We start from the raw sequence: 16,668 nt of genomic DNA on the forward strand, positions 1-16,668 counted from the left end.
AGCGGTCTTGTAGATTTTTATAAAAATATTTAGATAACAGCCACACTCTTATGAGTGCTATATTCCACCGTAGCTGCACGTAATTGAGGGTCTGGTTAAAACCCCCCAATTGGCAAGCATACAAAGAAAATAGATCATTACTGCACTTAGAGGATACATTTATGAGTTTATGCAACAAAAGGTCCTCTGAAAATGAATGAATAGTAGGAGAGCCGCACTTAATAACAATTTTTAATAACACATCACATCTCTACATAGAAACCACATCAACATCAATAAATTGAAAAATGTATTAAAAAGGATATTCACAAATCCTTCCTTTCACAGTGTACGTACAGACTGTATTGTATCTTTATGTTACTAGTGAGCTGATACTCTGTAACAATATAGTAGATTTTTCCACAAGCTCCCAAGAGACTCTTTAGATTCCTTCAAAGTAAAAGACAATTGCAGTTCTGTTTCATCTGTAGTGAACATAACAACGTTTTCATGTAATCTGTAGCCAGACATTAGAGAGATTTGTATAAACGGCACCTGGAGCGGGGTGGGTGGTGTATATGCTGCAGTTCCAGCACCCCCTGCTTTATACACCTTTCAAGTGTTGTTTTATAGTAATGTAGTTACCCCTTCTTGTGCCTACGATTAGTCCAGCTGTGGGTTGCCCGCTCAGTTGTCTTTCCCGATGGTGATGCACTCACCACTGCGGGAGCTGATGTCCGGGTATGAAGGTATTCCCCAAACGGCAGTGGTCTCTGCATGTCTTAGCCGCGCTGTGGCTGGTAGTACCGCTGCAGCGAAGATCTGACTTGGGAATACCGTGGTATGGTCGGTCAACGCGTTTCATCCCACAATGCACTGGGACTTTTTCAAGTCTTTCCAGAACATGAAAAGGGCTTCTCACCCATGTGACACCTCTGATGTACAACCAGAACTGATTTACGTACAAAACATTTCCCACATACAGAACATGAAAAGGGCTTCTCACCCGTGTGACACCTCTGATGTACAACCAGAACTGATTTACGTACAAAACATTTCCCACATACAGAACATGAAAAGGACTTCTCACCTGTGTGACTTCTCTGATGTATAATCTGACCTGATTTATCCGCAAAACGTTTCCCACACTCAGAACATGAATAGGGCTTCTCACCCGTGTGACACCTCTGATGTACAACCAGTGCTGATTTCCGTACAAAACATTTCCCACATACAGAACATGCAAAGGACTTCTCACCTGTGTGACTTTTCTCATGTGTAACCAGACCTGATTTATCTGCAAAACGTTTCCCACACGCAGAACATGAAAAGGGCTTCTCACCCGTGTGACATCTCTGATGTGTAACCAGACCTGATCTATCTACAAAACGTTTCCCACACTCAGAACATGGAAAGGGCTTCTCACCCGTGTGACTCCTTTGATGTGTATCCAGCGAGGATTTCTGTGTAAAACCTTTCCCACACACAGAACATGGAAATGGCCTCTCACCCGTGTGACCTCTCTGATGTATAACCAGACTGTATTTATGTGCAAAACTCTTCCCACACTCAGAACATGAAAAGGGCTTCTCACCAGTGTGACTTCTCTGATGTAAAACCAGACCTGATTTATCTGTAAAACGTTTCCCACATTCAGAACATGGAAAGGGCTTCTCACCAGTGTGACTCCTTTGATGTGTATCCAGCGAGGCTTTCTGTGCAAAACCTTTCCCACACACAGAACATGAAAAGGGCTTCTCACCTGTATGAATTCTCTGATGTCTGTCCAGACGTGATCTATGTGCAAAACATTTCCCACATTCAGAACATGAAAAGGGCTTCTCACCTTGGTGATCTGGCTGGTGTGTAATATACTTTGTATTCTGTGCAAGGCATTTCTTTCCTATAGAACCTCTATGAGCTCCACTATGTGGTACATTGTCTGAGATATAAGGGGAACACTCCTCATGCATAGTGGGATCAGATGATAGATCTGCACTTTGAGGCACTGGCTGTATATTTGGGGTAATGGGTTTTTTTTCTGGAGATTCTCGAGTGATGTCTATTTCACACGCTGGAGATAAAATGAGATGTTCCTCCGAGAGATTCCCGCTATTGTGCCCATCTGCTGGGAATAAAAAAACAAAAATGTATAGTATTTACAATAAACAATACACAGAAGTACTCCTAAGTTAACATCCAATCAGTAATGTGAAGATATAGGGAAGGGGCCTTAGACTGCACACTGGAACTGCAAGTAATGAGAGGTGCTACCTTGCTGAGACCTGTAGTTCCACACACAAAAGAGAACAGGTACACTATTCAAACATTACTAATTCGAATAATACATTTTGCAATATGAGCTTTTTTGCATAATCTTGGCCAAAATGATGGGCTTCCCCGGGCCCTGATGGCTTCCCCATATCTTATTACAAGGCCTTCCAGGACAAGCTTCTCCCTCTTCTGCTCAAAGCTTGTAATGTGGTTTCTCAGAGGATCTCTTTTTCTGACCAATCCCTTGGAGTTCATATCGCTGTCATTCCGAAAGAGGGCAAAGATCCGTCTCTTCCATCAAGCTATAGACCAATCTCCTTATTGAATGTAATACGCAAAACTCATGGCTAACCGCCTTGGACTATTATTATCGAGTGTTATCCACCCCAATCAGGTCAGTTATGTCCCAGGAAGAGAGGCGAGAGATAAACACCATTAAAATATTTGACTTGATAGCTCATGACCAATCAATAAAGGCTCCACTGATGCTTCTCTCCACTGATGCAGAAGAAGACCTTTGATTGGGTGGACTGGGCTTTCTTGGTGGCGGTCTTGAGGCAATTGGGCATGGGTGAAATATTTCTACAAAAAAATTATTTCATTACATCGGGCTCCATCGGCTCAGGTCGGAGTAAACGGGACACTTTCTGAAACTATTACAATATCGAATGGTACTCGCCAGGGCTGTCAACTTTCCCCTCTAGTTTTCTTGTCATGTATGGAAGTCTTGGCGAGGGCAATTAGAAGTACCCCCAATATTACCTGCCTGCAGGATGACACTACGAATCATCGGCTAGCCCTTTTCACAGACGATTTACTAGCGGTCATAAGTAACCCAGTTATCTCTCTACCCAGCCTCATGGATGAATTCACGCGCTTTGGTAGATTGTTTAATTTTAAAATTAATTTCTCGAAGTCTATGGCTCTGACCATCACTGTTCCTAGAGACACGGTCTCAACCCTGACGGCGTCGTTTCCATTCACATGGCACCCTTCACATATATTGTACTTGGGCATACTAATTCCCTCCTCTCTTCGTAAGACAGTTACCATTAATCATTTACCTCTTCTACGGAAGTTGCGACAAGAGATGGCACAATGGCTCACACAGAAGTTCTCCTGGCCAGGACGTATGAATATAGTAAAAAATAAGAATTTACTTACCGATAATTCTATTTCTCGTAGTCCGTAGTGGATGCTGGGAACTCAGTAAGGACCATGGGGAATAGCGGCTCCGCAGGAGACTGGGCACAAAAGTAAAGCTTTAGGACTACCTGGTGTGCACTGGCTCCTCCCCCTATGACCCTCCTCCAAGCCTCAGTTAGGATACTGTGCCCGGACGAGCGTACACAATAAGGAAGGATTTATGAATCCCGGGTAAGACTCATACCAGCCACACCGTACAACCTGTGATCTGAACACAGTTAACAGCATGATAACAGAGGAGCCTCTGGATAGATGGCTCACAACAACAATAACCCGATTTAGTTAACAATAACTTTGTACAAGTATTGCAGACAATCCGCACTTGGGATGGGCGCCCAGCATCCACTACGGACTACGAGAAATAGAATTATCGGTAAGTAAATTCTTATTTTCTCTGACGTCCTAGTGGATGCTGGGAACTCCGTAAGGACCATGGGGATTATACCAAAGCTCCCAAACGGGCGGGAGAGTGCGGATGACTCTGCAGCACCGAATGAGAGAACTCCAGGTCCTCCTCAGCCAGGGTATCAAATTTGTAGAATTTTGCAAACGTGTTTGCCCCTGACCAAGTAGCTGCTCGGCAAAGTTGTAAAGCCGAGACCCCTCGGGCAGCCGCCCAAGATGAGCCCACCTTCCTTGTGGAATGGGCTTTTACAGATTTTGGCTGTGGCAGGCCTGCCACAGAATGTGTAAGCTGAATTGTATTACAAATCCAACGAGCAATAGTCTGCTTAGAAGCAGGAGCACCCAACTTGTTTGGTGCATACAGGATAAACAGCGAGTCAGATTTTCTGACTCCAGCCGTCCTGGAAACATATATTTTCAGGGCCCTGACTGTGTCCAACAACTTGGAGTCCTCCAAGTCACTAGTAGCCGCAGGTACCACAATAGGTTGGTTCAGATGAAACGCTGAAACCACCTTAGGGAGAAAATGAGGACGAGTCCTCAATTCCGCCCAGTCTGAATGGAAGATCAGATAAGGGCTTTTACAAGATAAAGCCGCCAATTCTGACACGCGCCTGGCCGAGGCCAGGGCCAACAGCATGACCACTTTCCATGTGAGATATTTTAACTCCACAGATTCAAGTGGTTCAAACCATTGTGACTTTAGGAACCCCAAAACTACATTGAGATCCCAAGGTGCCACTGGAGGCACAAAAAGGAGGCTGTATAAGCAGTACCCCTTTTACAAACGTCTGAACTTCAGGAACTGAAGCTACTTCTTTCTGGAAGAAAATTGACAGGGCCGAAATTTGAACCTTGATGGACCCCAATTTTAGGCCCATAGACACTCCTGTTTGCAGGAAATGCAGGAATCGACCTAGTTGAAATTCCTCCATCGGGGCCTTACTGGCCTCGCACCACGCAACATATTTTCGCCAAATGCGGTGATAATGCTTTGCGGTACATCCTTCCTGGCTTTGATCAGGGTAGGGATGACTTCATCCGGAATGCCTTTTTCATTCAGGATCCGGCGTTCAACCGCCCCGCCGTCAAACGCAGCCGCGGTAAGTCTTGGAATAGACAGGGTCCTTGATGGAGCAAGTCCCTTCTTTGAGGTAGAGGCCACGGGTCCTCCGTGAGCATCTCTTGAAGTTCCGGGTACCAAGTCCTTCTTGGCCAATCCGGAGCCACGAGTATAGTTCTTACTCCCCTCCGTCTTATAATTCTCAGTACTTTTGGTAAGAGAGGAAGAGGAGGGAACACATACACTGACTGGTACACCCACGGTGTTACCAGAGCGTCAACAGCTATTGCCTGAGGGTCCCTTGACCTGGCGCAATACCTGTCCAATTTTTTGTTTAGGCGGGACGCCATCATGTCCACCTTTGGTTTTTCCCAACGGTTCACAATCATGTGGAAGACTTCTGCTGAGGAAGTCTGTTTCCCAGTTGTTCACTCCCGGAATGAACACTGCTGACAATGCTATCACATGATTTTCCGCCCAGCGAAAAATCCTTGCAGCTTCTGCCATTGCCCTCCTGCTTCTTGTGCCGCCCTGTCTGTCTACGTGGGCGACTGCCGTGATGTTGTTCGACTGGATCAGCACCGGCTGACCTTAAAGCAGAGGTCTTGCTTGGCTTAGGGCATTGTAAATGGCCCTTAGTTCCAAGATATTTATGTGAAGTGATGTCTCCAGGCTTGACCACAAGTCCTGGAAATTTCTTCCCTGTGTGACTGCTCCCCAGCCTCGCAGGCTGGCATCCGTGGTCACCAGGACCCAGTCCTGAATGCCGAATCTGCGCCCTCTAGAAGATGAGCACTCTGCAACCACCACAGAAGAGACACCCTTGTCTTTGGTGACAGGGTTATCCGCTGATGCATCTGAAGATGCGTTCCGGACCATTTTTCCAGCAGGTCCCATTGGAAAGTTCTTGCGTGGAATCTGCCGAATGGAATTGCTTCGTAGGAAGCCACCATTTTTCCCAGGACCCTTGTGCACTGATGCACTGACACTTGGCCTGGTTTTAGGAGGTTTCTGACTAGTTCGGATAACTCCCTGGCTTTCTCCTCCTGGAGAAACGCCTTTTTCTGGACTGTGTCCAGGATAATCCTTAGGAATAGAAGACGTGTCGTCGGGATCAGCTGCGATTTTGGAATATTAAGAATCCAACCGTGCTGCCGCAACACTACTTGAGATAGTGCTACCCCGACTACCAACTGTTCCCTGGATCTTGCCCTTATCTGGAGATCGTCCAAGTAAGGGATAATTAAAACTCCCTTCCTTCGAAGGAGTATCATCATTTCGGCCATTACTTTGGTAAAGACCCGGGGTGCCGTGGACAAACCAAACGGCAGCGTCTGAAACTGATAGTGACAGTTCTGTACCACAAACCTGAGGTACCCTTGGTGAGAAGGGTAAATTGGGACATGGAGATAAGCATCCTTGATGTCCAGAGACACCATATAATCCCCTTCTTCCAGGTTTGCAATCACCGCTCTGAGTGACTCCATCTTGAATTTGAACCTTTGTATGTAAGTGTTCAAGGATTTCAGATTTAAATTAGGTCTCACCGAGCCGTCCGGCTTCGGTACCACAAACAGCGTGGAATAATACCCCTTTCCCTGTTGTAGGAGGGGTACCTTGATTATCACCTGCTGGGAATACAGCTTGTGAATGGCTTCCCATACCACCTCCCTGTCGGAGGGAGACGTCGGTAAAGCAGACTTTAGGAAACGGCGAAGGGGAGACGTCTCGAATTCCAATTTGTACCCCTGAGATACCACCTGAAGAATCCAGGGGTCCATCTGTGAGTGAGCCCACTGCACGCTGAAATTTTTGAGACGGGCCCCCACCGTGCCTGAGTCCGCTTGTAAAGCCCCAGCGTCATGCTGAGGACTTGGCAGAAAACGGGAGAGGGCTTCTGTTCCTGGGAACTGGCTGTTTGCTGCAGCCTTTTTCCTCTCCCTCTGCCACGGGGCAGAAATGAGGAGCCTTTTGCCCGCTTGCCCTTATGGGGCCCAAAGGACTGCGCCTGATAATACGGCGTCTTCTTATGTTGAGAGGCTACCTGGGGTAAAAATGTGGATTTCCCAGCCGTTGCCGTGGCCACCAGGTCTGTTAGACCTACCCCAAATAACTCCTCCCTTTTATAAGGCGATACTTCCATATGCCTTTTGGAATCAGCATCACCTGACCACTGTCTTGTCCATAACCCTCTTCTGGCAGAAATGGACAGCGCACTTACTCTTGATGCCAGTCGGCAAATATCCCTCTGTGCATCACGCATATATAGAAATGCATCTTTTAATTGCTCTATAGTCAGTAATATACTGTCCCTATCTAGGGTATCAATATTGTCAGTCAGGGAATCCGACCAAGCCACCCCAGCACTGCACATCCAGGCTGAGGCGATTGCTGGTCGCAGTATCACACCCGTGAGAGTGTATATACATTTTACTGCTTTCTGTCAGCAGGTTCCTTAAGGGCGGCCGTATCCGAGGACGGTAGTGCCACCTGTTTAGACAAGCGTGTGAGCGCTTTATTCACCCTAGGGGGTGTTTCCCAACGTGCCCTACCCTCTGGCGGGAAGGGGTATGATGCTAATAACTTTTTAGGAATTAACAGTTTTTATCGGGGGAAACCCACGCATCATCACACACTTCATTTAATTCCTTAGATGCAGGAAAAACTAGAGGCAGTTTTTTCTCACCCAACATAATACCCTTTTTAGTGGTACTGGTATTATCAGAAATGTGTAAAAACATTTTCCATAGCCTCAATCATGTAACGTGTGGCCCTACTGGAAGTCACATTCGTCTCTTAATCGTCGACACTGGAGTCAGTATCCGTGTCGGCGTCTGTATCTGCCATCTGCGGTAACGGGCGTTTTAGAGCCCCTGATGGCTTTTGAGACCCCTGGACAGGCACAGGCTGAGTCGCCGGCTGTCTCATGTCATCAATCTTTTGTAAAGAGCTGACACTGTCACATATTCCTTCCATAAGCTCATCCACTCAGGTGTCGACTCCCTAGGGGGTGACATCTCTGTTACAGGCAATTTCTCCGCCTCCACATCATTTTCCTCCTCATACATGTCGACACGACGTACCGACACACAGCACACACACAGGGAATGCTCTGATAGAGGACAGGACCCCACTAGCCCTTTGGGGAGACAGAGGGAGAGTATGCCAGCACACACCAGAGCGCTATATATATACGGGGATAACCTTATATAAGTGTTTTTCCCCTTATAGCTGCTGTATTGTTATACTGCGCCTAATTAGTGCCCCCCCCTCTCTTTTTTAACCCCTTTCTGTAGTGTAGTAACTGCAGGGGAGAGCCAGGGAGCTTCCCTCCAACGGAGCTGTGAGAGAAAATGGCGTCAGTGTGCTGAGGAGATAGGCTCCGCCCCTTTTTCGCAGACTTTTCTCCTGCTTTTTTATGGATTCTGGCAGGGGTTAAAATTCATCCATATAGCCCTGGGGGCTATATGTGATGTATTTTCGCCAGCCAAGGTGTTTTTATTGCTGCTCAGGGCGCCCCCCCCTAGCGCCCTGCACCCTCAGTGACCGAAGTGTGAAGTGTGCTGAGGAGCAATGGCGCACAGCTGCAGTGCTGTGCGCTACCTTGGTGAAGACAGGATGTCTTCTGCCGCCGATTTTCCGGACCTCTTCTTGCTTCTGGCTCTGTAAGGGGGCCGGCGGCGCGGCTCTGGGACCGGACTCCGAGGCTGGGCCTGTGTTCGGTCCCTCTGGAGCTAATGGTGTCCAGTAGCCTAAGAAGCCCAATCCACTCTGCACGCAGGTGAGTTCGCTTCTTCTCCCCTTAGTCCCTCGATGCAGTGAGCCTGTTGCCAGCAGGTCTCACTGAAAATAAAAAACCTAAAACTAAACTTTCACTAAGAAGCTCAGGAGAGCCCCTAGTGTGCACCCTTCTCGGCCGGGCACAAAAATCTAACTGAGGCTTGGAGGAGGGTCATAGGGGGAGGAGCCAGTGCACACCAGGTAGTCCTAAAGCTTTACTTTTGTGCCCAGTCTCCTGCGGAGCCGCTATTCCCCATGGTCCTTACGGAGTTCCCAGCATCCACTAGGACGTCAGAGAAATTAACATACTCCCAAGGTTACTATATCTATTCCAGACAATCCCTTTAAAACTTCCACCCCACTTCCCATCAGACACCCATAAAGCCATTAGTCATTTTGTATGGGGTGGTCGGAAGCCTAGCTTCAAACATTGTGACTTATTCTGGCGGAAAACCCAAGGAGGACAGCAACTACCTATGCTCACTGCATATTATCATGCCTGAGTCTTATATAGGATTCTGGACTGGTCCCGCCTGGTGTTACTGAGGAAATAATGGGTAGGCCTGGAGACGTTCTCCACAAACCTAAACTTACCAGCTATTTCATGGCTTTCAAAACTGAGAAGCTCGACACACCCGAACGTAGGCCCTTCTCTTGCGCTTTGGTAGAGCCTACGTCTTAAACAGGGAATTTCCTCAGAACTATCTCCACTTATATCCTTCTTAGATAATCCACTTTTCCCCCTGGGCACCTCGGGAAGAACAGATTCCACTTGAAGAGGGCAGGTATAACTAGAATATCTAATTTAATCACAAATGGGACAATTAAATCCTTCTCAGAGATTTGCTGCTGATACCTTAACAAAAGGCTATTGGTTTTATCTCCAGATACGCCACTATATTTCCTCTTAAGGAGTAATATCTAGGTTTAATAGGGATGTCATGCCTTACAAAAAAAATGTGTTCTCAACTCACGGACCCTACACATAAAATTTCGTGAATCTATCATTTTCGGATACATGGTCATTTTTCTAACAGACTCTCCTTCAACGCATGGGACACGGACTTTGCACATTGAGGGATTACTATTGACTAGGAAAAAAACTGTCAAATTACTGCACAATGTTCCACGAGTCTTTAGGTCATTGAAACTCAATGTTATTGACTCTATGATGGTACATTTGCCCTACCCTCTTACACAAGTTTTTCCCTTCTGTATCTCCTATGCATTGGCAATGTGGTATGGAGAGTGGTACCCTGATTCACATATGGTGGTATTGCCCCCTAATCATTCCCCTTTGGTCTATAGTTATTGAGATCTCCTCTAACATTGTGGGATATCAGGTTCCGACTGGGCCGGACTTCTGGCTCCTTCACATTCTAACATCCCTATAGCTGGGGTATAAAAGTCCCTTCTTAAACATCTAAACAATGCAGCAAGAGCTGTTGTTTTAGTGCATTGGCAATCTTTAGACCCATCAACAATTTGGGAATGGTGCCAGAGAATAGATTTCTACATGGATATGGAATACACTTTTTATACAGCCTTATAGAAACAATTGGACTATTTGGCCACTTGGTTAAGCTGGATAGAATTTAAATCTACACCAAATTTTGTTGCTCTTGTAACCCCAAATCAAACATAGGTACTTGCCACTTACTTGAAAAGACTAACCTCTTACTTAACCATATGTTCCTCTTACTTGGGACCTATCTCTTACTCCCTTAGCTTCCTTATCCCTGCCTTTGTGTTTCCCTTCGTCTTGTCTTTCATTTCCCCGAAACATTTGATGATTTCTCAATGCTGATTATACCACTTCCTTGGGTATATAGACTATTGGTTGCTAGTATATATTTAAAATTTATTTTGTTGAAACGCAATAGATAAGGCAACGAAAATGTTAGTTACCTTATTTTACTGTATACCATTTTTCTGATACTATGGTAGTATCACTTCCTATTCTTCTTTGAATGTTTTGAAAATGGTATTTTTCAAAATATAGAATTTATTTAAAAAAAAAAAAAAAATTACATGCTTAGCCACCACTTCACAGTAACCTCATAGTTGGGTAAGTTCATAACATTCTAAGGGTTCAAAACTACGGTGTGGGACACCCCCAAATACAGCCCAGCCAGAACTACGCCCAAGGCATCACAGTAGTGAGGAAAGTTAAGTGTGTGAGAAAATTGACAGATAAGAGCAGATACTGCATGTGTTAGTGTTACAGGGTTGAAAAATAAATGTGTAAAATGTATTACATATATAAAAAACTACCAATAAAAGTGCAATACAGTGCTAAAGTATTATATTGTGATGCGCTGGAACAGCCCAGTCAAAGCAATTCAGGGGGACCCACGCATCAAAACTCACCCCACAACTGATATATTATATAAACTTTTAGGTCTTACCTTTTTTAGGGCTGTCCCACAACCTAGACTTGAAGCCTTAGAATGTTAGGGACGTACCCAACTATGAGGTTACTGAGAAGTGGTAGGTAAACCCGTCAAATTGGCCAAGATTATGCGAAAAACCTCATTTTGCTAAATTTATTGAAAAATGTATCATTCGAATTAGTAATTGTGGCAGGGACAGCATAATTCCACATGAAGTTAATGTGGAATGTCCAGATATCCCAGATTTAGCAACGCAAAAGCAGCAGGACTGAAGGGTCCAGTTCAGGTTTTGCCCCAATCAGTTGTCAGCCAGAAGCTAGGCTAATTAATTAAACTTCACCTGTAATCAGCCTACTGTAAATACTAATAGATTATATAAATATCATAAGAAGCAGAAACCAGATAAAATAGATAAAAACATCATAAGAACCATTTCATTTCAAAGTCAGCATTCAGGCCATTTGGAGTTACAGTTTTCAATTTATGTATCCACCTTATTTTGGCTTTTGACAACCTAACTTCTACATCTTTACTTCTCCATGAGGGGTGAATAGCCTGAATACCCCAGAAAGCTTTCAAATGACAGGGGTCAGAATGAGGTTTTAATTTATAATGTGCCGACACTGTATGGATTTCTAAACCCTTTTTAATGTTGTACATATGTTACGCTAAGCAGGTTTTAGGTTCCTACTTGTCTTTCCTAATAAACCAAGCCACACCTACACTCTAGACCATAAATAATATTTTTAGAGTTGTAGGCAAAAAAAATCTTTGATGACATAAGTAATACCGCCTACCTTATATTCCTTTATTTTACTAGCCCCTTTAATCATGCTGCACATTGTACACAAACCACATCTGTGGAAACCCTGGCTTCTACTGCTAGGTCTTTAAGTAGTTTCAATGGAGCTTTTAATGAGCTTATCTTTAAGTGTAGGGGCCTTTCTATAAATAAATGATGGTTACTCTGGAATATATTTCCCAATCACTGGATCATTTTTTTTTCCAATGCTGACTGACTTTATGTTGAGAATAATTACTTCCAAAGGACCATTGGAACTCCCTTGTTTCTATCACCAAGCAATAAACTTTGGCTTTCAACATCGTTAACTTTTTCATGCTTTGACATGACACCAGGTTTGACCCCTAACTGATCACCATTCCAGATCTTATGGTATTCCAAATACGTCATAAACAGATAGGCATAGCTGGGGGCAAAATTGGTGCCCATTGCAGTTCCAGTCACCTGTAAAAATTATTTTTTGTTTGGTGCCAGCAGGAGCTGGTTCACCATTATAACAGTGGGGCTGCTTTTAAGCAGCCCAAGCTTTTTGTCTCTGTTTTCTATTATTTATGGGCAAACAGCGGTAGGCAGTCCTCTGGACGCCAGTGCTGCTGCTCCATCACCCCCGTCGCAACTCTAGCCACAGCAGGGAACTTTTGAAGGGGAGCCAGGAGCTACAGATAGCAGGGACCCATGGTGATTTCCCGGACTGCAACCAGAGCACGGGGGACAGGTAAGGTGTTTTACAGCATTTTGTGGATTACTGAAGAAATTAATGGACGCATCACCACACACAAAGGCAAGCATGGAAGAGCATGGAATATTGAATCAGCATATCGCAGAGTTTCTTCTTGATTTGCAGGAATTGAGAGCACAGTCTGGATATAACATAACCCGTTGATTATCTTACTTGAGGACCATGAAGACAGGCAAATCACAAGACAGCGTCATGATTCTTAAAATGGAGATGAGTGTGGCCGCAGACCCTGGCGGCCACATGGTTAACGGCTGCCACGGCACGTAAGGGGTTAACCCTTAAGCGCCCGCCGCCATTTTAAGGAAAACAGGCAATTGGTGCCACGGTTAAATGTACTTACGGCGCCAGGAGCGGACTGTTTAAAAATATGTTTAATGAGGTGTTTTAACAATGCATATGAAGTGCTCTATGCACAGTTCTAGGATTGCATGTTTAAATGTATTTATATTTAAGATGTGGTCACATATTTTAAAAGGGAAAAATGCACTTACTATATATGACTGAATAAGGGTCCCCTACCCTCTGTGACTAGGAAATGGGATGCTAATTGCCCTCTCCTAGCAGATCGGGTGAATGACAAAACCTTTTTGATGTTGGACAGTGCCCGGCAGGTAAATGCTGGGAGTGAGAGTTCCTTAGACAAAGGCGTTAATCACAGGAGGGGGGGGGGGGGGATGGTTCCTTATTCCATATGTAAAGTGGCATGGCTTGGTATGTGTTTGGAACCTGTATTTATTTATGTAGCTGGTTTGATTGATATACAAATCCCGCATAGCATATGCAGGAAAAGGATGAGGAACATTTGTTTGAGAAATCAACTACAAACCGTATTTTGAAGCTATGTGATAAATGTATCAAAGGCATAGTGTAAACTGCCAGGTGGTAAAGCAGTTTAAATGACACCAAACTATGTGTGTGACAGGAAGGAGGAAACTGCTTCATGCACTTATATCCTTTTAAAAAAGAGATTTATAGTCGACTTACCATAGTTAAATCTTTTTGTGAAATACACTTGGTTCCACAGGGAATACATCGGGGTGTCGAGTTGGATCGTGATCCGAGGCACCAAGAGGCTAAAGCTTTGACTGTTCCCAGGCTGCACCGCCTCCTCTATAACCCCGCCTCTGGGCACTGGAGCTCAGTTTCGTTAACCAGTCCAGTGCAGTAGCAGGTAAAAGAGACGGCAGATGTTAGTCACATAGAACTACATTCTCACGACAGGAGAAGGGACCAGCGGCTAATGCCATACAAACCCAAAGAAGCTAAGTACGTTAGGGTGGGTGCCCTGTGGAACCCAGTGTACCTCATAGAAAGATTTAGCTATGGTAAGTCTACCATAAATCTCCTTTTCTGCAGCAGGGTACACTGTGTTCCACAGGGAATAAATCAGGGATGTCATAAAGCAGTCCCTCATAGGAAGGGATGCACAGTAGCGGACACAAGAACCCGGCTTCCAAAGGAAGCATCCTGGGAGGCGAAAGTATCAAAGGCATAGAACCTAATGAACATGTTCACTGAGGACCACACAGCCGCCTTGCACAATTGTTCAGTGGACGCACATCGGCGGCCGCCCAAGAAGGTCCGACAGACCGAGCAGGAGCTGGAAGGCCAGCCTGCGCATAGGCTTGTGCAATCACCATTCTAATCCATCTGGCCAAAGTTTGCTTATTCGCAGGCCAGCCACATTTGTGAAAACTAAAAAGGGTATCTGACCTCCTGATAGAGGCAGTCCTCTCCACGTAAATACAGAAATCCCGTACCACATCCAAAGACCGCTCATTGGAGGACAAACCAGAAGAGATAAAAGCTGTAACCACGAGCTCTTGGTTAAGTTGGAAAGATGACACCACCTTAGGTAGATAACCTGGGTGAGTTCCAAGAACTGCCTGGTCACGGTAAAAAAAATCAAAAAGGGTGGACGACAGGACAAAGCGCCTAAGTCCGACACCCTCCTAGCAGAGGCAAAAGCCAGCAGAAACATGACCCTAAGCGTAAGGCATTTAACGCCTACAGACTCAAGAGGTTCAAATGGAGCCTCTTATAGGGCATTCAAGACAACAGAGATCCCATGGAGCCACAGGAAGGACATAGTGAGGCTTAATCCATAAAACACCCTGAAAGTATGAATGTCAAGAATAGGCTCAATTTTCCTCTGAAACCACACCGACATGGCAGATATATGAACCTTGAGGGAGTCCAGACATAGGCCTAAGTCTAGGCCTTGTTGCAGAAAAGCCAAAAGTCTGGCAGCTCTGGATTTGCATGCATCATAATTCTTAGCAGCACACCAGGTGAAGTAAGAATTTCAGACCCTGTAATAAATCCGTGCTGCAGGCCTGCAACACAGTTTGGATAACCGCCTTGGAAAATCCTTTGGCCCTCAGGATTGAAGCTTCAAGAGCCAAGCCGTCGAAGCCAGCCTGGCAAGGTCAGGGTAGACACAAGGGCCCTGAATGAGGAGGGATTGTTTAGGTTTGGGCTTAGTGGTTTTGGAAGCACAAGCCTGTCTCAGGTATGCCTGACCCTTTCTTTTCCCTGGAGGTCGAATGGAACGAAAAGTGGTACTCTTTGCCTTCGGAGCAGAAGGATTAGTATTTGGGAGAAACGCGGTCTTAGCAGTCGACAAGTCAGTTACAAACTTATTCAGATCCTCCCCAAATAGGATGTCTCCCTTAAAAGGGAGCACCTCCAAGGTCTTTTTGGAGTCTAGGTCCACCTTCCAGGACCTCAACCACAGAATTTGGCAAGCCAGTATGGACGTAGTAGACGCCTTGGCTGCCATGACACCTGCCTCAGAGGACGCCTCTTGAATATAGTGGGAGGCGGTGGTAATACGTGACAGATATTGTTTGGCAGTATCAGAAATATCCTGAGGCAGCTTGTCCTCTAATGCCTAAACCCATGCTTCAATTCCTTTTGCAGCCCAGGAGACTGCTATAGTGGGTCTATGTATAGCACTGGTAAGGGAGTAAATAGACTTCAGGCATCCCTCCACACACTTATCCGTCAGTTCCTTCAGTGAGGTGACAGTGGTGAGAGGCTGAGTAGATGACACCACGAGACGGGCGACATGAGAGTCCACCGGCGGTGGATTTTCCCACTTGTTACTCAACTCCGCAGGGATAGGATAACGAGCTAGCATCTTCTTAGACAGGGAAAATGTATTTCCTGGAGAAAACCATGATTCCTGACGTATGTCGATTAAAAGGTCAAAATGTAGTAAGACTACTTTAGTAACCTTCTGATGTTTGAACTTATCAGGTTTCTTAGAGGTGGGATCTACCTCATCATCAATTTGTAGAATCAGCTTAATAGCCTCCACTAGGTCAGGAACATCAACCAGAGTTTAGGTTCCTCGTCAGAAGCAACTGTATCAGTGTCTGATGGATCAGTATATTCCCCATCCTATCAGGCAAATTATCTGAAATATTAGTGGATTGTGAGGAGGAAGCGGCCCGCTTAGATGACCCTTGACCCCAGGGGGACGTGGGGTAGACTTTTGTCTCACCAAAGATTGATTTTATTGTTGTATCTTGGTAGACAGAGTGCCCGTCCAGGGCGGATTAACTACAGGGACTATATGTGGCTGCAATGGCACAGGAGGTCCCACAGGGGGCATATGACGTGTCACAAGCATATTCAGCATACTTGAGAACGCTGCCCAAGGTGGGTCCTGATTGGCCACAGGGGCTGCGGGCGGGCTGACTGGGAGATGTATGGCATCCGGTACTGCATTATGCATTATTATACTACCACTGCATTATGCAGAAGCGTCCGCGGATTTCCCGTAGGTCAAAAAAATTGAAAAATATATCCAAAGTGCGCAATTAATGTTACAATAGGCAGCCGTCACATAATAACAAGGGAACACCACGTCCCTAAACAAATATCGAACAGAAAATTATATTATGTGCATAGGCGCCCTTGTGACAAAGATGAAATGACATAAAAGTGTTTATAGGTAAAAACACACAAAATTTATTGGCACAAAGATATAAAATAAAACCATATATACATAAAGTGCACT

The 16,668-nt window shown here is 45.2% G+C and overlaps 1 protein-coding gene across 8 annotated transcripts in view; it reads right to left on the bottom strand.

Annotated features, from left to right (window-relative positions):
• Positions 1–213: 213 nt before the first annotated feature.
• Positions 214–16,668, bottom strand: part of LOC134983950 (gastrula zinc finger protein XlCGF57.1-like) — a 340,397-nt gene continuing 323,942 nt past the window's right edge. For 7 of the 8 annotated variants that reach the window (XM_063949570.1, XM_063949568.1, XM_063949571.1 and 4 more), the window contains one exon: positions 214–2,107. In XM_063949570.1, the coding sequence (XP_063805640.1) occupies positions 867–2,107 (1,241 nt within the window). In that variant the 3' untranslated portion in view covers positions 214–866. The remainder of the gene's footprint in view (positions 2,108–16,668) is intronic. The other variant, XM_063949572.1, reaches the window with a different exon arrangement.

Source organism: Pseudophryne corroboree, assembly GCF_028390025.1.
Source record: "Pseudophryne corroboree isolate aPseCor3 chromosome 3 unlocalized genomic scaffold, aPseCor3.hap2 SUPER_3_unloc_3, whole genome shotgun sequence".
Lineage (NCBI taxonomy): Eukaryota > Metazoa > Chordata > Amphibia > Anura > Myobatrachidae > Pseudophryne > Pseudophryne corroboree.